This window comes from Notothenia coriiceps, unplaced genomic scaffold (assembly GCF_000735185.1).
Source record: "Notothenia coriiceps isolate Sejong01 unplaced genomic scaffold, NC01 NC01_scaffold00003305, whole genome shotgun sequence".
Taxonomy (NCBI): domain Eukaryota; kingdom Metazoa; phylum Chordata; class Actinopteri; order Perciformes; family Nototheniidae; genus Notothenia; species Notothenia coriiceps.
Genome location: NW_011336006.1, coordinates 380,634 through 404,138, shown reverse-complemented (window position 1 = coordinate 404,138; position 23,505 = coordinate 380,634). Strand labels below are relative to the sequence as shown.

The 23,505-nt window shown below is 39.8% G+C and overlaps 4 protein-coding genes across 6 annotated transcripts in view; 2 read left to right on the top strand and 2 right to left on the bottom strand.

Moving 5' to 3' along the window:
- per2 (period circadian clock 2) overlaps positions 1-8,802 on the top strand; it is a 19,785-nt gene extending 10,983 nt beyond the window's left edge. For 2 of the 3 annotated variants that reach the window (XM_010766345.1, XM_010766344.1), the window contains exons 20-24: positions 5,050-5,163; positions 5,925-6,150; positions 6,296-6,422; positions 7,006-7,156; positions 7,625-8,802. In XM_010766345.1, coding sequence (XP_010764647.1) covers positions 5,050-5,163; positions 5,925-6,150; positions 6,296-6,422; positions 7,006-7,156; positions 7,625-7,789 — 783 coding nt within the window. In that variant the 3' untranslated portion in view covers positions 7,790-8,802. The remainder of the gene's footprint in view (positions 1-5,049; positions 5,164-5,924; positions 6,151-6,295; positions 6,423-7,005; positions 7,157-7,624) is intronic. The other variant, XM_010766346.1, reaches the window with a different exon arrangement.
- Positions 8,803-11,810: 3,008 nt separating this feature from the next.
- hes6 (hes family bHLH transcription factor 6) lies at positions 11,811-13,820 on the bottom strand. Its single transcript, XM_010766342.1, has 4 exons — positions 13,461-13,820; positions 13,276-13,362; positions 13,055-13,136; positions 11,811-12,719 (listed from the first exon to the last, which is right to left on the bottom strand). The coding sequence occupies exons 1-4, from the start codon at positions 13,533-13,535 to the stop codon at positions 12,292-12,294; spliced, it is 672 nt and encodes a 223-aa protein (XP_010764644.1). The 5' UTR covers positions 13,536-13,820; the 3' UTR covers positions 11,811-12,291.
- On the top strand, positions 13,619-21,120 carry itm2cb (integral membrane protein 2Cb). The gene is made up of 7 exons (XM_010766343.1): positions 13,619-13,705; positions 15,788-16,128; positions 18,100-18,237; positions 18,367-18,558; positions 18,668-18,778; positions 18,871-19,021; positions 19,939-21,120. The coding sequence occupies exons 2-7, from the start codon at positions 16,042-16,044 to the stop codon at positions 20,028-20,030; spliced, it is 771 nt and encodes a 256-aa protein (XP_010764645.1). The 5' UTR covers positions 13,619-13,705; positions 15,788-16,041; the 3' UTR covers positions 20,031-21,120.
- Positions 21,121-21,354: 234 nt separating this feature from the next.
- The window catches only part of LOC104941259 (G-protein coupled receptor 55), a 4,981-nt gene continuing 2,830 nt past the window's right edge, over positions 21,355-23,505 (bottom strand). The window contains exon 3 of the mRNA XM_010766341.1: positions 21,355-23,359. Within this exon, the coding sequence (XP_010764643.1) occupies positions 23,153-23,359 (207 nt within the window). The 3' untranslated portion in view covers positions 21,355-23,152. The remainder of the gene's footprint in view (positions 23,360-23,505) is intronic.

Here is a 23,505-nt window from a genome sequence, read left to right as displayed (position 1 = left end):
TGTTGTGGTGTGTGTAGGAGGGTCTACGAGGGGCTCTGCTGGTTGTAAAGTCTGACCGCTGCACGTATCTCTCCGTGTGACGGATGGGGTGCAGCAGCCTGTCGCTGGAGGTGCTGCACAGTGAGGACAGGGTGAGTGGCCTGTGTTCGTCGTCCATAACATACGCCTGCCCATACCATAACCCCACCACAACCATGGGCCACTCGATTCACAACATTACCCTAACCCTAACCCTAACCCTAACCCTCACACCAGATACTGACTGGTTTTCGGACCCCCCCAGACCCCCCTAATAAAGCAAAAATGCACGTTTCAGAGTGGCCTTTTATTGTGGCCTGGATTAACAACGTGTCACGTGTTCTGAATTGACCAATCAGAATCGAGTATTCAACTAAGCCATGTAATAATTATTTTTATAAAAACGTCTCTGTCTTTACAGGGAGGAACTTGGTCAGGTTTGGGTAAAATTAAAAATATAGACGTTTCATAGAAGTTGTACTAAAGTTACGTGAAACATACTATATCGATGGTTTCACAGGGTTGTATGACCGGCGGTATTCTGAGGGAAATTCTTATTGTTAAAGGACCCATCCATCCAACTACCTGGTTTCTGCCCTTTCTTGTAAAAACAAACTTCATGTAATTTTATAATATTTGTTTCTGACCTTCTGAAGCTTCCCAGTGCAATATAAAGTAGGCCTGATGAACCTACTTATGCATCGAGTAAATCCTATAATATATACGATATACATCTGGGCCCTTTTGTATTTGGTACTTTTGGGGTTTCTTTGTGTAACTGATCCTTCCTACACTTTGGCATTGTAAAATATATTTGAGAACTTTCTCCAACACTGTCAATATGTGGACAAAAAATCGATATATCATATTTTCTTTGCAGTTCGAAGTGGACGAGAAGACCTATTTCAAGAACATCCTCAGAAGCATCAAGTTCAACATCAAGCTGTCAGTGCAGAAGATCCGTGAAGAAGTGGACAAGACGGCGTGAGTGTGAAACCTCCTTAAATCATACATGATGACCATCGCTTGGTGACACTCTGTGCAAAGCAATAACAAGTAGGTTAATATTGTGTTTGAAATCATGCAGCTGAGGCTCAAACTGCGCGCTGTGGTCTGTCTCTAGTGTGTTTTGACATGCATAACATGTGTCCCTTTTAATCCCTTTTTAGTTTGACATATTTGTTGATGCGCCTTTAAATCAAACCAACAGATACTAAATCGACGCACACAGCTGGAGAAAATCCATTTGATTTACTTATCTGCAGCAGCCAGGCAGCAGGAAAGTGCTGTGGGACATGTGGTTGATTTTTCTAAAACACAGCCCTGTACTCCTGGATGGAGTGCCTCTCTGCTGTGACACATCAGAGTCTCATTAGTATTCAAAGGTGCCCAACACTACTGTATCATTAGCCCACACTAAACGCCCCGAAGACTTAAATCACATTTCCCCCCCTTTATCAACAAAAAGTCAACCTTTCATCACTCACACTATCTTGTGTAGTGAATTTAAAATACAGAAAGCCTTCTCCTCCTCCCGGTGTTTGGCTCGTAGAAATGGATTCAGAGTAGAATGGAACTGTTTTCTGTGGTCATTTGACAATAAGAAAGGGTGTTTTCGTGGTAGAAACACACATCTGTTGGGCTGCAAAGTGTATACACAGCTCTAGATGGCTAGCTGCGTAGCTTCTCCTTCAAGACCAAGTGCTTCTGCTAGTCATCACCCTTTGTTTTGCTCATTTCTACAACTAACATAGCCCTAATGCATGGCGAATTAGCTAGATATCCATCCAGCTTCTGCTATAGACAGCTATAAATCCACCATTAGGGATGTCCCGACCACCTTTTTTTGCTCCCGATCCGATTCCGATCATTTGATTTTGACAATTTGCCGATACCGATTTTTCCCGATCCGATCTTTATGCAATGCATTAAGAGAAAAAAAAGCATTCAAGTTGTCCCTTAAGGTTATTTTTTTATTTAAATTTGATATTCTATCCAACATGGATATAGCTTCTTTCTTTCACAGCAGCATTGGATCAGTTCAGTTGTGCAGCATTGGATCAAAACAAAATAAAGCTTTCAGTACTCGTTAGCTTACTGCTACAATTAGACACTGCGCCCACTCTGTTGCCAGTTTGGAGAGAAATAAGCAGGTCTATGAAAACAAGCCCCAAAGAAGCAACACATACATGATGTTCTGTAATTTGAAACCAAAACTAAGGCCTCAGGATGACTTTAAGACTTGAACATGGTCATTTTTGTTTTGTAACATTGAATACAAAATACAAAAAAAAGTATTTAAAAAAAAAAAATTTAAAAAAATAATCCCGATCCCCGATTTTTTTTCTCCCGATTCCGATCTTTTGAAAATCACGTGATCGGCTCCGATCCCCGATCACGTGATCGGCTTCGATCCCCGATCACGTGATCGGATCGGGACATCTCTATCCACCATACTTTAAAACTAATGTCTGAACTAGCCCGATGTCAGCTAAATAATTGTACAATGCTTAAAGGTTCGTTGTCTGTAAGCATTGAAGCATGGTGGTATTAGCTAGTTATCTAGCATAGTATTCATCTTCCTATTATACACTCATTCATTTCCAAACATTTGGTCTACCTACGCTGTAAATGTATTATCTCTTCGATTTACACACGGCATCTATTGCACGTCTGTCCGTCCTGGGAGAGGGATCCCTCCTCTGTTGCTCTCCCTGAGGTTTCTCCCATGTTCCCCTTTAAACTGTGGGGGTTTCTCTGGAAGTGTCTCCTTGTACAATCTGAGGGTCTAAGGACAGAGGGTCTAAGGGCAGAGGGTCTAAGGGCAGAGGGTCTAAGGACAGAGGGTCTAAGGACAGAGGGTGTCGTATTGTCATACTGATATTCTGTACACACTGTGAAGACCACTGAGACAAATGTAACATTTGTGATATTGGGCTATATAAATAAACATTGATTGAAAACATTGATTGNAGTCGTACTGAGTTAGGTAATGTCCCTCTCTGAGGACTTTTTAAGCTCTCCCAGACTTAGGGTGCCTACGTTTGTAGGCCTAGTCGTAATAATACTTTCGTGAATTGTCTCTTAGTGAATAAATTAGGAGTTTCCTAAATTTAAGACTGGATCACGAGCCCATTATGCCTTAGGAGTTTCTCCTAATTCGGGCCAGTTAGGAGCTACTTTGTTAGCCCTAAAATCCTTTGTGGAATACGAACCCCAGGTCTATGAAACAAGCCCCCCAAAAAGCAAGCACGATACATGATGTTCTGTAATTTGAAAACAGAACTAAGGCCCTCAGGGATGACTTTAAGACTTGACATGCGTCATTTTTGTTTTGCACAATGAATACAAAATTTAAAAAAAATATTTAAAAATAATGTAATTTTAAAAAATATCCCGATTCCCCGATTTTTTTCTCCCGATTCCGATCTTTGAAATCTCGGTGATCTCTGGACCTGCCGCAATCCGCACACGCTGATCGCGATCGGGACATCTCTAGTTGGCTGGGTTCTTTAAAACCACTGTTGTGTAGGCATGTTCCCCTAAAGGCAGTGGTCACCAACCTTTTTAAGCCCAAGATCACAGGACCTCGGGTCTAGGTGAAAGGCGAGATCGTACCTATTGCAGATAGTGAAGAATGACGGCCCAGACATGCCTTCCAATTTGCAGGCCTTGGGGTTATATGAGGCTAATCGCATCTGATACTGTTAAAAATGGAAGGCTCCATATCAGCTCACGGCATATAGGCACGGGGTAACAGGTTGCCATTGGGGGGCGCGGATCTCACCTCCTCTAGGGGGGTCCTCAACTCCTCTAGGGGGCGTCCGGGGGGGCGATGCTCCCTCCGGGGAAGATTTTTTTTAAATATTGAAGTTGAAGCATCATCTGGGTGCACTTTGGAGCAAAAATGAAGAGCTTGCTATGCGATACCTCTCTCAGCACCCATATGGAGACAGAACTGAAAACAATTTTATTTTTCTTTATGGATTATTTTACAATCACTTCCCCTTTGAAGGGACTGCGTGTTCTTGTTTTACTAGACATACTGCTATAGTAGGCTATTTCATACCTGCTTTTTCATTCTATTTCTCTATTGCTATTGTATAACTATAAATGATCATATGAAGGTTGCCGCCCGGCAACAATAATCTTTTTTGATATAATTTGGTGACAAAAACCGCCTTCTAAACACTCAGAGAGTCATTTAGCAGTCACCTGAGGCCCCTCAGTCTGACAGGAGAGCACTTCTCCTCCAGGCTTGTTGTGAAACAGCTCCTTGTATGTTCCGTTTAGTTAGTTTAGTGCCAGCTAGCAACCAGATGCTAAGCCATCACGCTCCCGCCTAGCACCGCGTCCCTCTCTCTCCGTCCCTCTCATCCCTCTCTCGTATCCACACTAAATGCGCTATTGCCCACCAATACAGAGCCGAGGCGTTGCAATGACACAGCCACACGTGCTATTTCCATGCCAACTCTCTGCATTGGTGTGCGTGTCGTCTGCCTCTGTTGCGTTCAGTGAACACGGGAAATTACAGTTCCTGCCGTGTCTCTTGTGTCATGCAGGAGGTTCACGCTAAAGCACGGTTAATGTATTATATTTATTTGAGCGTGTCTCGAAATATACGTCAATCAAGTGGCACGCTGCCTAACGGTGCGTTTGCGATGATAGCGCTTACATCTAAAAACGTATTTTTCGAAAGCATAATTATTTATTTAATTTTTCTTGTCTTTTGTTACTTTTTTTTTTAACGGTCCGCGATCTACCCGCACCACACTCGCGATCGACTGGTCGATCGCGATCGACTGGTTGGCGACCACTGCAAAGGCATTCATTCATATGTCACTCACTTTTCCACAATGTTATGCCATGTAGAGTACACAGTAATTCCTCCACATTTTTCACAGTATTAGAGCAGTTTCTTGTGTTTGTATTTGCTATGCCTTGACTTAATAGTCAAGTCAATCTCGACTCCTCAGATGAAATGTGGCCTCGGGTGTTAACGAATCATCTTATTATCCCTTACACCCTTAGCCTTCTCTCAGTCTCCTTGGTCCACCTGGACCCTTGTATTGCGAGGGCTCGCACTGTGTCTGTGATCGTTTGTCTTGGGATAAAGTGTGCTCTAGAAGGTCTTGCAGCAAAGAGGTAGGCAAATCATTAAAAAAAACTCCTATCCCATTCCTTCCAAAATCTATATGTAAACTATAACTGTAACTATTTTTTTTCCTATTTATGGTTTAATTATTAGCATTTTTAATTTTGAAATGTTCTATAAAAATATTTCCAAGAGTGGCTTTAGTTAGAATGGCAGATTCTAACCAAAGCATGTGACTAAGAAACAATCTAACAATGTAAAAAAAAAAAATCCTGAAACTTACTTTGGTACCTAGTACTGTATGTATGACTGCAACCACATACACTGTCTTTGATTCTGCATGCAAGAACCAGACCAAGGTTGAAACCATACAACATTAACAGTCAAAAGCAGTTTGAACATACAAATATAAATATTGGTTTTCCTTCTTATATATTTTGAAAATCAGACCGGTGTCACAAATAGTAATCTTTCACATTAATTTATTCAGAAATACATTCTGTTATTTAATAATTCTCCCAGCTTTAAATCAGCTGCTTAAGGATCAGAGTCTCTGTTTGGTTTTAACAAGCTCAGCCTTACTGTGTAGCACATGGTATTGTGTCCCATGTGACTGTTGAGATTGACAGTTTTCTATGCTCACGGCAAATAAATACTCCCATTTGAGATTATAAATGCAAAGTGAGAGGAAAGCCTCTAATTGTACTGCACCTGCCTGTATAGAAACGCTGCAGGAGATGGAGTCTGCTGGCCAAAGCTGGGAAATCAAGCTCCTCCTCAATAACGTCCCTTCAATGTTTTTCTTTTGCAGACAAGTTCAGGTGGCGATGGGAACAACAGTGACGGCAACTCTTTCTCCATCGACATGTTGGACATTATTCTCCACGAGGACTCCGGCTCAGCCGACTCGGGCTCCATGGGCTCCGGATCGAACGGCTGCGGTACTTCAGCCAGTGGGACCTCCAATAGCAGGACGTCAAACAGTAGGACATCAAACAGCGGGATATCAAAGAGCAGGACGTCTGGCAGTGGAAAAGGTATGACCTTAAGCTCCACCTTACAGATATTGATGAAAACAACAGTACACATTCCCAAAAGATAAATAAGCAGGAAAAAGTAGAAAACACTACAGTGAAACAGAATCAGCAACGTTTTAATAGTTTCCTCTTTTGGTTTTTTCAGGAAGCAACAACAGTAGCAACTACTTTGGCAGCGTGGACTCGTCCCAGATCAGCCAGAAGGTCAAAGGTCACCTGAATGGCAGCGAAAGCAGGGCTTTGGAGATGGACCAGAGTGAACATTTCATCACGTAAGTACTGCTGGAAATGCTGTGTTTCATCGTTTGTTAATGAAGGGTAACGCTAAGCATGTATACAGACAAACTCTCCTCTTTTGCTCATTGATAGACAAGTTTCCTGTTTATGGGCAATAGAGGATGTGTTTGTGAGACAATAAAACAAAACAATCTTGATTTAGCTTCCTATCCTCACAAGTTCTGGCAAAGATATTTCTGTGCTCTGGTTGTCACAGGACAAAGAGCTTATTGGGGGTTTGTTTTTCACACTAAACATCCGTCATTTTTATTTCTCAATATGCAAATATGCACCTTTTAACTCAATAGGTCACAAGACCATTGAATACTCCTGCATACTATTTGTTTCTTGACTAAAAAGATCAAACTGCAGTGGTTGTTGCAGGGACAGTTACTGACCACTAGAGGGCCCCCTTGACAGAGGGCTTTGCATCGACTAAGACTGTTAACTCCTTTGTACATGTCTATAAAAGGCTTTAGTGACAAATACTTTGATAGTTTGCAAAAAACTAGACGTTCTTGTTTTACTGTTGGGTAGATTTTTAAATGTGTCTGTTTCTGTATTCCTCTTTATCTGCAGTGACATCCAGAGAGTACTCAGAGACGACAGAGAGAAGCTGAGACTGCTGCAGAAGAGCCAGCCGAGCTTTTCAGAGGAGCAGAAGAAGGAGCTGATGGAGGTGCACCCCTGGATTAAGAGAGGAGGTCTGCCAAAGGAGATGGACATCAAGGTAGAATTCATTTTATATAGTCCGGCTCTAAATGTGGAAAATATGGGGTTTTGGCAAGATGTTGGTTAACCTACCTTTTTTATATTTATGATTCTTGACAGTGACAAAACTTGACAATAAAAAATTGCCAACTCTTTGATAATCAGTTATTTTTCATGCAAGAAATTAGTTCCTGCTTTTCTTTCTAGTCTTCTTTTAATGAATATCGTTGGGTTTTGGAATGACAACACAAGACATTTAAAGACGTCACTTGGTGAAACTGGGACACACAGAGTCCCGGTTATTTTTACACTTTACAAACCAAACAAATAAATAATGAAAAATATAAATAGTTTGTATATTTGTTTTGGTTGGAGATGTTTCTTGGAAAAACATCAAAATTGTACCCCACCACTTTCTCATTGTTTCTCAGATGTGCACTTTTTTCTACATCACCTCTCACCTTCTCCTTTTATCTGTGCTGCCCAGGCGTGCTCTTGCTGTAATGGTGCCTCGGAGGCAGCAGCAGTGTCAGCAGCGGTGGAGGAGGAACAGGCAAACCTTGACCTCGGTGAAACGGAGGCGCTGGAGGAGGGCTGCCAGCGGAGGCCCAGAGAGGAACCCTCCAACTCTCTCTCAGAGACAACCAGCTAGACAACAAACTCATCAAGATCTTCAAAGTGTCCCCTATTACCCGTCTGACTCTGTTTCTGCACAACTGTGAAAAGTGGCCTTCTTTGCGTGAAGCATCAAACAGGCCCTTTGCTCTTCTCACAACATTCATTACTGTCTTAAGTTAAAGCTTGTGTTGAATGTAAATATACGAGTGCTGGATTCTGTGACTGCGTATGATCATTCACTCATTCCGTTTAGCGCTTAATATAGTGCAGCCTCTGCACTGATAGGTCATAAGTGAAACACAATGTGTGCTTATGCAGCACAGTAGAGGTCAAACAAACACCGACAGACCAGAGGCTGCGTCACTCACATGGCAGGAAGTGGCTCTTTGGTGTTCAAACTGCTGCGGTAAAAGAGTTGATTCAGCTTTTTGTGATGTGATTTTCTCAGTTACAACAACAGCACGCTGAGTCAGCATGTGGTAAAAACAGGCGGAGTTCAATTTCAGGCACTCCTGTTCAGGCATGCATAGCCATCAAGCACTAAATGAACGCACAACTGCACTTTGTGAGCTACACATGGAGGCAAAGATGAAAGGTGTTGTGTTTAGTCACTAATAGCAAATGAATGTCCAAAATATAAACTTGTTCCCGAATGCAGCAGGCATGGACTCACCATCTGAAGCTTTTCAACAACTCCATCCCCTGAAAACGTACTCCCATACAAGGCAATACTAAATGTACAATATTATATATTGAACTTAAGTGATGTAATACTATAACGAATCATAACATGGAAACGTTAATGTGTTACTGACCGCCAGTGAATTGTAGGGGGAATGGGTGAAAAACCTAGAATAAAGCTATATTTATTCACCAGTCCATGTTATAATGTTTATGAGAATGTATCATTCAAAGGGAGCTTTGTGTCACTTGTAACCTTATGAAGCTTTAAGCTTTCATTGTTTATACGTATTTTCATTCAGCCTTTTTGTCAGTATCAGCTTTGAAAAGTGCCTCTTATTTAAATAAACTTTAATTTTAATGCATTTCAAAGCTTGTGTGTGTGCAACAGTCTTTGACTCTGAGCATATATATATATATATATAATTTTTTTTCACAGGTCAATTGTTTATATTTGAAACAAATGTGTATTTTGCATTCATCTTAAAAGAACCATTAATATTAAGTATACATTTGTTTCAAATGTGAGTTGTGAAATAACCATTCGGATAAAGCCAACCGTGGACTGGAAAATACAGGTATGTTGTTGATGGTGGGTGATAGATATAAATTGGGAAAATAATAATTTTCCCCAGTTTTCAAAGTGTGTCAGATCACACTTATAATGGTCTGATGTTACTCCTCATACATATGGAAAAGAGCCTCCTGAGCATCCTGTGGAAGTGTCTGAAGCTCATTACTGTTTTGTGTAGTCACCTCAGAAGTGGAAGTTTAGGGTTATTGCACGGGTATAAAGCAACTCACACAGATGTCAAGTGAATGTGGAGAGCTTTCCTTCACTTTGAAGCTCTTTATGGCAAATTGAACATGTTCCTGAATTTGTCATTTGTCTTTCTGTTATTTGAACAAACACTGACAACAATGCACCTTTTTATTTCCCCCTTTTTTAAGTGGCGAATGTTCTGTTATATTTGTTCTCTAAATAAAACCTTGCCAAATTGACTGTGATGCCTAATGTGTTAAAATGTCTGCTTCTTTCTTGCCTAAAGGTTATTACAGACGTGTCATTGACGAGCAGCACATATTAGCTTAAATAAGACAAATACGAAACTCATTTAGGAATGGTTGTTCTCTAGGGTGTTAATGGGTCACCAATTGACGAGTATAAACGACTAAGAAAACGATTGGCTGTTTGCAGCAGAGCAATGCTTTACAAATAAAGACTGATTTAGAAATTACTGGATGAAAATAAACCTTAATATGTTGAAAAAGGGACCATTATAGCAACTAGGGCAGTACGTTTTTACATTATAACTATGTTTAAAACAAAACGTAAGCTGGTGTTGTTCTCCATCCTGAAGTCGTGACATTCACCTTCCCAATGCAAATGTCTGTGTCGGTCGACACTCAGACAAAAGCCTGGATGTGCTCTCTGCAGACAGTTCACGGCTCAGCAGGCCGGATCAAAGGAGGACCCCCCCCCCAACTGTTCACACCTGAACTGAATTAACAAACTGCCCTCCTGCAGCGGTCATTTGCACCTCTGGAGATCCGCAAATCCGGTTTGGTCCCGATGGAACCAAGCTCGTCATCCTGTCCGCTTGTGACAAATCTGCAGAATTTTCAGATGTTGTTTAAGAAGTAATAATATCCCATTAATATACGTTTAGATTATAATTTATTCACGATACAAAAGTCTTGATTGCCAAAGTAACTTTTAACTAGTTTAACAAATAAATGCAGTATAACCTCTGAAATATGTTGAAGTAAAATTGCAAAGTAGGCTACTCTTTTACAAGAGTGATCTAGTTTTTGATTAAATAGTGAAATTCTACCAGTGATGTGAAGTTACTAAGTAGTTTTTACTCAAGTACAATTTTTAGATACTGGTACTTTTTTTGATTATTTCCATGCTATGCTATACTTTGTAGGCTACTTCTAGGCCTACCCCACTACAATTCAGAGGTAAATTATGTACTTGTACTGTACTACATGTATTTAATACCATAGTTACTTTACAGATTTGGATTAATGATGTTAAATATAATCAACACTTAAATAAGACTTTAGTTAAACCTGGAGTAAATTCACAAGCTACCCTGCAGTATACAAAGTCATTCAAACTAGCTGCACCTTTACCAGCTTTGATAACACTTTAATGCATCAAAACATATATTATTGTGAAATGGACCAATCTGCAGAATGAGTTTTACTGTTGGTAAAGTATTATGTTGATGCCAATACTTGTGTACTTTTACTTGAGTAACATTATGAATCAAGGACTTTTACTTGTAATGTATTCCTACACTCTGGTATTTCTACGTTTACTATAAAATCTGAGTAATTCTCCCACCTCTGCATTCTGCCACTGCTCATGTATTGCAGCTGGTCATGGTAGAGCTTATTCAACCTAATTTATACTTTTGCAATGTAATGTATTGCAACTTTTTTTTTTTTTTTTTTTTTAACAATCTGCAAAGTAACTGATAAGTGTGTCAGGTAAATGTACTGGCGATACAGCACTTGAGTATTCACTTTACAATACTGGATATATGTAATGCTAAGTAGGAAAAATGCTCTACTTTAATCCCTCAACACTCTCTGTATTAATCTGTTTCTTGTCATTTCACCAAAGGTCCCTCTCAGTTTGGGTCAGGAAGTGTAAGAACTGACACTTGGACATCACAGGAACACCATCTGACAAGAAATGGATTAAGACTTCCAGCCTATTCGTATTCATTTGTAGTAGCAGCTGACAGAGCGGAGGCAGAACAGTGTCTGTGACTCTCAGGAACACAGGTCACTTCTGAGGGTGCAGACACAAGTGTGTGTGAATAGGCAAAGGGCTCTTAGTACGGAGTGGCATGGAAAGTATTAACATGTATATATCAGTTATTGTATCTTTACAAGTCATATACTGATTTATTTTGCAGTGGATCACAGTTGTATTCCCTTTATGAAAGCACCATATATAGTGCATGCATGTTTACTGGGAAGCTGATGACATGAGTGGTCTTTAAAGTACAGACTATTTCCATGATTGAGCAAGTTATTTGTTACCATGTTATTTTAAAACTGCAACATCAAAAAAGCTGAAGTCAGAGAAGTTATAAAACCCATTTGTCAACTCCTCAACTAGGCCTATATAAGGAGTGAGATGATTACTAATTTCACACCTCACAAATGCCTACGATGTGCAGAGGGATCAGAGAGAGAACAGGAAAGAGAGAAAGAGGAGTGCACAAGCACACATGGCCCACAATTGCAGAGTAATAACCAATATCTTGCAAACAGCCGTGGGTGGGTGGATTGTGGGATCCTCGAGTGTAAAACGTGGCATTTTTCTAGAAGAAGAAACACAAAAGATGAAGTTGTCAAAAAGATATTTATTGAAAAGTTGAAACTTAGGCAATCAGATGAGGTAGCCTACTAAAAGTCATTGGACATTTATAAATACAAAGTTAAAAAGACACGCTAAATACAAAATAATTTACACACAACTAACAAAGCATTTTTAGTGGGAAAGCTATCTTCTATACAGCCAATTCATATTCAACATGTAAATATTTACATACACATTTACCCCTTCACTGAAGGCAGGCCCAACAAGGCCAATACACTTCCAAATGAAGACCCTACAAGTCTCTGACCTCAGACTTAATTACATACTTTATTCATTAAATACAATTTAGTTTAATTGTAATCCCGCAATAATGAAGAAGAGCTTCTTAGATGCCTCTCAACAAGTTTCAAAGTTGTCATCTCAGCAGGGTTTTACTGAGTGCTACCACACAAAACATTCTAACAAAAAAAAACATCTAGTGTTGCAGAACATGCCATTCCTTTTTTACTGATCTACCATGGCCTCCACATTGACTTGGAGTAACAAATGACAGGCAAGCTCAACACATCCTGGCTGTCAGCCTCCTCCTCTGAAGAAACATGACTCTGCTCCGAGTCTGTGGTCTCATCCAGGTCGGAGCAGAGGTCATCAGAGGAGGTGGTCGAGGGGGCCGGGGACACCAGGGCCGAGTACATGCTCTCAGACAGGGACCAAGTGCTGCTGTTAATGCCGGGACTCTCTGACATCGTGTCCGGCATCATCACGCGGAGGCGGTCCTCGTCGTTAAGGGGCATGCTCTCCAGGAGGTGGTTCAACAGCTCTGCGGCAACTGTTGGATCAATCCCTGGGCAGCTGGACACAAAAGTGTGCACGTCGTGCATACACTGGATGTAGCCTGCGGCGAACCGCTCACAAGCCTCCCGGTTCACGGCGTCCACTTCTACGGAAAGATGAGACACAACAACCGTGAGCCAGGAAGTTAGCAAAACAAACAGGCAACAAACAAAACTCTCTGTTGTGATTGGCTGAGCAGCTGTTGAAGATGCGCACCTGTGGCCGCATCACAGTTAATCAAAAATATGAATGCGCTAAACGTTATAAATTAATTTGTGGATCCGATTTGCAATAATTAGTTTGTTCTCCAAGGGTAGGACGTGACTGCAATATGCTAATTTAACGTAATACTTTTTTGTTAAGTAATATATATCACACACTGTTGCTTAATGGCGTACTTTACTCCTAAATGGGCCTACACGTAAATTGAACAATGTTTACCTTGGGCCTGGTTTTGGAGGACGCTTTCCACCCGTTTCACTGTCATCTCCAGCACTTCGGCATTCTCCATCTTTGATTGTAACTGCAACGGGTGACACAAAACAAAACGTAAGTTACAAGCGCTGGCTACCCAAGCTAGCTAAACCAAGTCACACTTGTATGACGAAAAACACTAGCGTCACACAAATAACAGGCCTGAAAATATATGCATAGTTTCTTACGTCTGAATCCGCCATGAGGACTCTGAGTTCTTGTAAACTTTCATTGATGCGAGCCCTCCTTTTCTTCTCCACCAGAGGTTTCCTCATCTGCCAAAAACAGTACAGACAATGAAGTTAACGTACTTTGTCAGTTACCAGACAAGTTAAGACAGATATTGTTATCAAATCTTCACTCCGGCTCTTACCTTTCTTTCAGATTTGATTCCAGTGCAGTTATCACCTCGGTCCGTATCGTTTGTGTTGTTACGGTTGGGGGCCATGTTGTTAAAGTTTAACCCAGGCGCTGCCAGAAACCCTCTGGAGGTCGGTGAGTAATCCAGAGAGCCGTTACAGCTCGTTAACGGGACAGATGGCCGGGCGATCCCAGCAGCCAACAAAGCTTGCAGAGGGACTGGGCTCCTAAATGCTGCTCCGTGGGGGCTTGTGCTTGGTATATATGACTGCTCATTTACATATGAATGGGGGAACTGGCTAGGAGAGCAAGACACATCGAGAGCGCGCAATGCTCATGTCCGCCAATCACCAGTAGTCATGTTGGCTTTTGTCCCCGATATTAGTCTAAATCTACCAGACCAGTGGTGTAAAAAGTAGCTACGAACATTTACTCAAGTTATTTAGCAGTTTGTGATTAATGATATGAAATATAATAAACAATTAAATTAAGAATTGAGTTACACCTGGAGTAAATCCACAAGCTATCCTATACAAAGTAATTAAAATAAGCTCCACGTTAAACATTTTAATGGATCAACAATCCTAATCAAAACATGAATATTATTAGAAAATTGCCTAAACTGCATAATGATTACTTTTGGATCATTACGTTTATTTTGACGCTAAGACTTTTCTACTTTTACTTGAGTAACATTTAAAATGCAGGACTTTTACTCGTGGTATTCCTAGACTGTGGTATTCCTGCTTTTACTTAAGTACAAGTTATGAGTACTTCTTCCACCTTTGAAATCTGCATACAGATTTAAAATATATGAATTCAACCAGAGAGGGAGTACAAAAAGCTTTATCTATATCCACATCTGAAACAAATAAGAAACAACCAATTAAATTATGGAAATAATAGAGCATCTTGAATGCATGAAAACGACTGCTATCAATCAAAGAAAAAACAATATGGTCAGTCCTTCATATGTAGGTTATTTCAGAATTTCATTTAAGAAAACCCAACACTTCGTCATTTACCCAAAAAAAGGTTAGGGCATGTACAATATTTTTGTGTGTGTCATGATATGTCTTTGAATACAAAGAAATGATATTTTTTGGCACCTGCATTTATTTGTAGCACTTATCTACTGGCACTTATCTAGTACTTCAAAATGTAACCTTTTAAAACCAACATTCAAAGCACTTCCTTTAAATATATATAGGCCATATATCTGCTAATTCTCACATTGCATCATTAGTCAGCTTAGCCTATTTAATGCTTGATTGTGAGCCATCAGTTCACCTATGGGGACTGGGCAAGTGCTCCATTCCCTCTAAAAAAACAACTAATGTGAATTGGATGATATGAGCCATTTGTCAAGTACATAGATGTGTAAAGAGCCTTGAGTCTCTGCAAATGAACAAAAGCCTAAAACAGTGTTGGCTGAAAAAAACAGAGTCCTTGTATTTGGATGATTTAGTGACATATTTATGTTCTGGTATAATTAGTACATAGAGCCTTCAAAGTATAGCTTATTATGTCGTATCATCTATTTAAAACTCATGTATGCAGTGAGTCATATCGACACTGTGTCATGGGTATCCACATATAGTCACAATAGACGTGTGGATGTCTCTAGTTAGTAGTACATTTCGTTTGGTCTGCCGTGATCCACTATCATAGCTTTATAGGTCCAACAATGCTGAGCCTGGCTGCTGGGTGTAGGGTTTAAGTTGCAGAAATCAATATATCTGATGATATGATTAACTATGACATTGCAAAGTTGTGTTCATTACATTTAACTTGGGCTTAGAGTTTTTTATAATATATGTTTTAACTTGTATGTAAAGCACTAATACACTAATATTACACTAAAGGTAAAGGGTTATACTAATGCTCATAATGCTCATCATGTTGCTTTACATTACTTGTGTATAATAATGTACTATAAAATATACTATTTATTAAAATATAAATGAAATAGTCAAGTCAAGGCACATATTGTTCCTGCATTGTAATTTATGGTAAAATGCTGTATGCACTAAATGCTTTGCTGATGCTCATTTATTATTATCATAAATAATGATCAGCTATAGTGACCTAGGGCGAACTAAATTGTTTATAGCTCGCTGAGAGTTTGATACATTCCTACATTTCCGGATGGAAGTGTTGAGAACAGAACAGGAGATGCAGCTTTAAATAAAATACGGAAAGCACTACCATATTGGGCACTTGCCTTCAGAATAAGAGCACGATGTAATCTTATATTAATACACGAACGATACAATAGATTTTTTTTTAATGCTAAACAGCTTTAAGCGTTTAATTGTATTTATTTGTCTTGCTAAACAGACCTTAAACAGCGCATTCCGAGTTAAATTTGGACATTGGTACCGGACTTGGACTCTTATTGTGACAGCGGCGAGGCGGCTTTTCCTTGAGACCCACACAGTGCTTGTTCGTCAGAGAAGACGCTCTTCTGAGGTCACTGAGCCCCGGGGGCGAAACTGGTCTGTCGCTATATAATCTTCCCAGCTCGGTGGAGGAAACCAGCGCACTATCATCAGCTCACTAGATAAAGAACACACACTCTTTAACAAACAAACATGGTGAAGATCACTTTCCAGACGGTTTCGGCGCAGAAGCCCGACAAAGAGATCGATGGAGACAAGATCATTATACCTCAGGCTCACGTGAGTTTGCACACTTTGTTTTTCTATTGTTTCGTGTTGTGGTATTTTTCTTGTCTTCCAGTACTTCATTAGTGCTAATTTAACGTTGGCCTGTATGTTATTAGCTTTATTATTATTGTCTGTTTATACATCATCATGTCACTCTATGGGATTTGCTTTTATTCTGGTATGATCTTTTAGTGCAAACATGCTTATATAAACAAAAGCCATTTTGTTCAGACGTGATTGCATTGCAGTGATGTTTTGTTTTTAATGCAACCGAATAGTTTAACATCACGACACGTACTACAGTTTATTATATTGCTCTACACGGTGCATAGGAAATATTTCTGACAGAAAATAAAACATTTTACTTCACAGGCACAGGGGTAACCTGTAATGGCAGGTCATCCCTGCCTGGGGATGTTGACATTACGTCATCTTGTTTGGACACTGCGAGCACACACTGCAGATGGCCGTCCTGTAATTGTGCCTTCAGAGGAAATTACACCATACTCAAAACGTTTCATACGTGCAGGCGAATGAAAGTGAATAATAGTATGCAAAATAAATGCCTTCTCATTACTCAGTAAAGGCAGCAGGACTGCACACAGCCTCAGTTCTCTCCGGTTTTTGTCGAAATAAGAAAACAACAGGGCTGTTAGATGCGGTCACTGCACCAGTCAGTGACGTCACAAGGTGTTTTACCACGTAAATCCAGCAGGTTGCGCCATAAGGACATGAACCTGTGACAGAGAATGCTAACCAAAGATCATGTGTGTTGGAAATAAACATTGCTCATGATTGACTTCTCAACATTAATGTCAGGAGTTCGAATTCGTTGTTTTCCTTTTGGCTATTCTGGTATCCTATGTTAAGGATCTTGATGAGTTAATCAATATATTTGAGTCAATTTGAAGGGAGCTGAACATGCACCCTGTAAGTCCTTATTTCCATACATGGGGCTTAGGTAACCATTATTTGTGAACAGAATGAAACATCTTTAAAAATGATACATATATAGATAAATAGAGTAGTTTATTGTGCACATGATGGGAACATGGAAATGTTCCTTATGTTAAACCTAAATTATATATTTATGATCTGCAAAATAAGTCCAGCTTTACATAGACTCCTTTCTGGACTACCTCCCAGGAGTTCATCATGACAAAAATATCTTTCTCAAATTGGATTCAATCTGGCGGGGGGCAGGTTCAATACTGCCCCCCCCCGATACACACTGTACAAACACTGACTTCCAATTTCCCTTCTACGAACGCATTTTTCCACCCGTTTGTTACGTCGACAGAAGAATAAGTCATGATCTAAAAAGCTGTGTGGATTCTGATTGGCTTTGACAGTGTGCTAGGCGTCAGAGCCAATGTGTGTAGATCTATTAATATGTCCGCCTCTGCTGAGGGACTCCTCAACGCAAGTCTTCTCGCTTTGACTCCCACTGAGGGTGCTAGGGAACTAACAAATATGGAGCGTGGAAGTAGGCCTCCAATAATAATTCCAGACGGCCATGTGCGAGCATCTTCGTCAGAGCCTTGTGCAATCTGTTCTCCCTGCTTCCGCTCTCCATAGCAACAGTAGTAGGGAGAGCAGTGGAGACTGAGAGACTGTGGGTGGGCATCTGGCATGCCTCATTCATGTCCGTCCTACGTCTATCAGATCTCCTCTCCTCACTGACGACTTAGCAACTACCTCCTGTCAGAACTTACTTGACTTTGTACAGAACAGCATGGCAGTGTGAGGGGGACATCACTTCCGCTGATACTCCATCCATAGTCCAAACATACATAGTAGCTTTAATAAAAGATATGTTTTTCTTGGCTGCAGCATTACTGCAATGCAAATGCAACGCCCCACATGTCAGTTGCATCCTTTTGCACATATTTTGGTGAAACATGTTGTGTTACTTGAATACTTTGTGTCCTTTTTTTAAATATCATGCCCTCCTAATCAACCTCCTTTCTTTCCTTTTTACAGGAGAAGCTTATACTTCCCGTTGGGCCGAGGAAGACTTTTCCAACTGGCCTCTGCTGCCTCACCTTTGGTCTGGTGGTGTTCATGTCAGGACTGATGCTGGCTTCTATCTACGTGTATCGCTACTACTTTATACCTCAGGTCAGTTCATTCTACCTCCCCTTTCTTACCTCATATCCTGAACGCCGTGGCTCAGAAGTTTAATGAACAAAAATACAAAAACTTAAAGTAACTGTCAGATTCTAACTCAGCTCTGTTGCGTCCCATTAGCAGATCCCAGAAGACAGCCTGTTCCACTGCCGGGTTGTCTACGAAGACTCTGTGTTCGCTCCTATGAGGGGCCGCCAAGAGATCGAGGAGAATGTTGGCATCTATCTTGACGACAACTACGAGCAGATCAGTGTACCTGTGCCACACTTCGGAGGCAGTGACCCCGCCGATATCATCCACGACTTTCACAGGGTAGGTTGAAACATCCATTAGTTTGCTCTCATTATATTTTCCTATTCAAGTATCTCATTATTCATTCATTATCGTTCAGATTGTAACCTTTTTGTTCTATTGATTTCAGGGCCTCACAGCTTATCATGACATTGCTTTGGACAAATGCTACATCACCGAGCTGAACACAACTTTAGTGATGCCTCCACGAAACCTGTGGGAGCTACTGGTCAACGTCAAGGTGAGCGCCCACTACATCCTCACCTCTTGTCTCTGGTGAAGCTGTTGTAAAAGCATTGCTAGAGATTAATCATTTGTTTTTCTTTGAAACAGAGAGGAACATACCTTCCTCAGACATACATCATCCAGGAGGAGATGATGGTTACAGGGAGGGTGAGGAACATGAGGCAGCTTGGCCCCTTCATCCACAGACTCTGCTACGGCAAAGAAACCTACCGCCTCCGACGCCGCAACCCACACAGACGTAAGTGCACTCATCCAATTCCATTTCCAATCTACTCAGCAGTTAACACTGAAACTAAAGATTATTCCGATTATTCACAATTGACCTATAAAATGTCAGAAAATTGTGGAAAATGTCCATCCCTGTTCTTCAAAGTCAAAGGTGATCATAGACATCATAGATATTCAGTTTGATATAGCATAAAATCGAGAGGCTAAAACCCATTTTTCTTCCTTGGAAAAATACCTTAAATATTCTATTCATACATTTTTTTATTAGATAACCAACATTCTCTTTTAATCCAGAATTTGTTTAGTCAATTAATCATTGCAGCTCGACAGGCAATATGATATGCTAAATAGTTGTTGATGGATCACTTCCGCCAATCATCAGTCTACTTCACACCAACGTTTGTGAGAAGTTGAGTCATGTGACCATGCATGTAATAAAATGTAACCAGAGCCAAATAAGGGCTTCCTGGTAAACACGCAGATATTGGGTCTGCTTTTTAATACCCTCCTCTAATGGCCTGGCAGCCTGATAGTCAGTCAGTGTGTGTGTGTATATGTGTGTGTGTGTGTGTGTGTGTGTGTGTGTGTGTGTGTGTGTGTGTATATATGTGTGTGTATATGTGTGTGTGTGTGTGTGTGTGTATATGTGTGTGCGTGTGTGTGGGCCCAGCCTGGGAACTTCCTGCTGTGTGAGTCACTGCTACTGCAGTGGACACATCCACACACTACGAAGGAGGTAGTGATGCGCTTCTGAGATCTCCTGTCGTTGGCGCCTTTGATTGGTGTGATGCATCAAACTTCCCCTGAGTACATATATGGATATTTATGTGGGGATTACCGCTGCTCATTCAAATCGAACAAATAGGAAACCCAGCAAGCCTCTGCTAATGAAGAGATTTTCTAAATGTGTCTTCTTTTCTCTTGCAGGTATTGACAGGCGCGAGACAAAGACCTGCCATCGCATCCGTCACTTCGAGAACACTTTTGTGGTTGAGACCGTCATCTGTGACAGGTTCTAAATCTAAAGCGGAAATCACAGCCACCCAAATCTGAAGCCAATTTCAAACCATACCTCTTAAATTATTTAGGATTTTAACTGCACTTTAAGAGCAAGTGTTTGTCCAACAATTTTACTTTGAGTTATATTTTTAATTTTTTTGTCTCAAGTTGGAAATGCTCTTCCATGTTCATGTGAAATGTCTTTTTTTATTCAGCCAGTTTATTTGAATGAAGTTATGAATGTGTTTGGATATATCTGTTGTCAATGTCACTGTTAGTGTGTCAGTTAGTTACACTTGCATCCGCAAACTTTTATTTAATTGAAATGTTGTTTTGTCCTTTTTTTGTATTTTTTCTAACCTATTGCACTGTAGGCGTCCGTCAAGATGCTTGAAAGCGCTCACACAGTGCACTCATGTTAATTTGTTCTTTTTTTGTTTTGAATGTCAGAAAATGGAATATACCTCATGTAGTTAAGACTTTTCTTTGCTTGTTCGTATCATTAATGAATGGTGTGTATATAAGGGTAATTGTTCCTAAGCAATATAAACTGTACATTTATTCTCATCTGGATGACCTATTGTTACATGCATAGATTTTTATCTAAAATCGACTTGTTTTGTGAATTATTTCTTTATGGTTTGTCTTGTCATTTCCTTTGGTATCGCACTTTCCTACTCCTTGGATATAATGGCTCTAGACTGTATTCAGTAGCAGTGCTTTAGAAGGACAGAAGGAACCAAAGTCTGCACTATGCTTGGTTATAAGGATATAAGAAATATTTAAGAAGAATGCTTTTTAGTTAGATCACTTACTGTAGAATAGATGATATCAAAGGCTTAACTCATGTTGTCTCGCTCTTCCTCTTTACTTGGATTTTGCCAGTCCCCAAACACTCCTATCGGGACAAAAAATCTCTACAATGTTAATTTGTCCCGATTGAAAAAGATTTGGGGTGTCTATTTAATGTACAACCTGGAGCAGAAAAGTCTCCTTTGAGAGAAACCTGTGATTTGTGCTCATATTTCATCGTCCTAGATTACCTTACTTTATTGTACAGTCAATATAACTTCTGATATCTTGCTGCTTTAAAATAAATGATCAAACTTATTTTTGACTTTCGAGTTTTTTCATTTCGAGTTTAACACATCTTCCACATCATTAATCTGAGAAAGCTGCACACATAATGGGTTGCTTGTGATTTTCCTATACAACATAGCTGCAGCGTCATTGTTATGATGTGACGCACATCACGAGATGAAACTCCCGTGGGTTGCTTTATTTCTCTTTAAAAGAGGAAGCTTTGGTTTCAAAAACAGTGTCACTTTGATGAGAAAGCATTTATTTCTGGAACTCTTATTAGTGGTCCATGTGTCGTATACTAGAAATCAACTTTTTCAATGTGTAGGCCTTTGTTCTGATAAGTATTACTGTACAATGTTTACATCATCTTTGTTTTATTTTTAGCCGATTCTAGTTTGTAGACCATTTGCACAGAAAACAGAAAAAAAACTGATGAAAAATGTTAAGAGCTTTATGAACAAACAATTTCACTTTCAAAAGAAAACTCCAAAGGAAAACTGAAATTCATTTTTACTGAGCTCAAACAAATAACATTGAAACTCAACACAGTACGCTTGTGCAAAATGAAGGTATTGAGACAAGTAATGCAAGTAAATACAATCATGGCCGACTGGTTATAGCCAATAACATTTAAAGCTGCTTCTAAATACAGTTAAGCCCTTACTGAAACCTATGAACACCTTCCACTGTTACCACAAGAGTACTCTGTTCAACATGAGCGAAATAAGGCAGAGCGTGTACGGCAGGTAATGAATGTGCAACTTTACATTTGGGTTTAGCTTTGACAATATTTACATAAAACCAAATATCCTCTACTAAACATATTAATATCAAACAATCTTATTGAAAGTCTTAGTACACACAGGACTTTTAACAATGTCAATTATATTGCACATTTAAAGCTACATCGTAAAAGAATTCCAACAAAGAACTCAAAATAAAATTACTTTTGTCATTTGTAATAGCATTTGTTGCGAGTCAAAGGAAGTTGATTACTCACCCTGTCAGACAGTTTGATTTCCCAAAACGTTCAACGAGACCTTTCAATTTACTTCCTCATTCGGATCAGTTATTGAAAATATGTTAAGTATAATCACTGTACAGATACATTTAAAAATCATTCAAGCAGAACACATCATTGTCAATAAGCGTCAGGATTAAAGTCATTTTTCTTCAAATTCACAATGTTCAGGGGACCAAACTAATAAAAAAACAATTATTAAAATAGTAAACAAAAATGTGTTTGAGTTTATAAAAATATAATGCAAAATATATTTGAAAGATTGATAATAATCAATTTCATTTTTTTTCTTCAGATCTCTACTGGTTGCTGTGTTGATTTATTCATTTACCAAGTAAGGGAATATTTGAAATCATATTTCAATCAATATGTAAGTAATTTTTGTATTCACTACCTTCCTTTTTAATTATTGACCTTATTATAAAGTTGACTTTTAGGTTGTTCCGCATTTCATATATGAGGGATAAATAAAGCCTTATGATGATTATTATTATAATTAGTTATGTGTTTGAAGAAGTAACACATTTACTGACTGTTTTGACTATTAAACCAAATTGGTGTATCTGCAGGAGAGCGCCTTTTGACTTCATAGACTGCAGAGCTGTGCGGTGAGCAGCTGGTGCCCCGTTTGACAGCTTTATATTTCCATCAGACCACACGTCAGTTTCTAAGACTTAGAAACTGCGCACGTATGCTAAGTGCGCAGGATGGATGACAAACCCGACAATAAATCATTTGAGAAGAAAGGTGATATTTTTGCAGCCCACAGAGCTCTCTGAGGCTATACGGGCGTCTTTGTGCTTCCTGTCATTGTATCAACTCATTCATCACCCCATCGTTTCCCCCTTACTCTCAAGCACAAATTGAGATTGCATTTTGACCTGTTACTCGTGCATGACACACTTAGCTACTAAAAAAAATACATGCTCTTTTTCAGTTTCACTCCCCTGTTTTTGGCTATCACTCATTAAGTCAGGTTTCCTATTCACCACCAGCCGTCCTTTGACAACTAATATTCACAATTCAATTCAATTGCTGTCAGAACTCTGAAGTGCTTACGGTGGCTCTTCTTTGGTTGATCATTGATCTCCTGAAGCTGTGTTTGGGGCTCCTCACCTCATGAGCGATGAAGTAGTAACACAGAGCGTCCAGGCAGCAGGTGACGTTGGACAGACACAAGGCTGTCTGTAAAAACAGGCTGATCCTGGTCTGGTTGCCGCAGTCTTGAATTATTCCTTGGTGTACCTGGAATCATGGGAAGTGTCACAAAAAATAAAATATTGGTTAACCATCCTGACTTCATTGAATTTGTGCTTTAATCAGTCATTTAGTCAGAACTAAACATGGTAAAGCAGCATTCAGTTATTATGCTCCAAACTGCCAAGGCACAC

Bases quoted from the DNA above. Each gene is read 5' to 3' on its own strand.
- hes6 (XM_010766342.1), bottom strand. From the start codon at position 13,535: ATGGCCCCCAACCGTAACAACACAAACGATACGGACCGAGGTGATAAC. The intron at 13,363-13,460 runs GTAAGAGCCGGA...TGTTTTTGGCAG, and splicing joins GAATCAAATCTGAAAGAAAG to ATGAGGAAACCTCTGGTGGA. The intron at 12,720-13,054 runs GTAAACATTGTT...ATCTTTCCGTAG, and splicing joins CCTCCAAAACCAGGCCCAAG to AAGTGGACGCCGTGAACCGG.
- itm2cb (XM_010766343.1), top strand. From the start codon at position 16,042: ATGGTGAAGATCACTTTCCAGACGGTTTCGGCGCAGAAGCCCGACAAA. The intron at 16,129-18,099 runs GTGAGTTTGCAC...TCCTTTTTACAG, and splicing joins TCATTATACCTCAGGCTCAC to GAGAAGCTTATACTTCCCGT. The intron at 19,022-19,938 runs GTAAGTGCACTC...TTTCTCTTGCAG, and splicing joins ACGCCGCAACCCACACAGAC to GTATTGACAGGCGCGAGACA.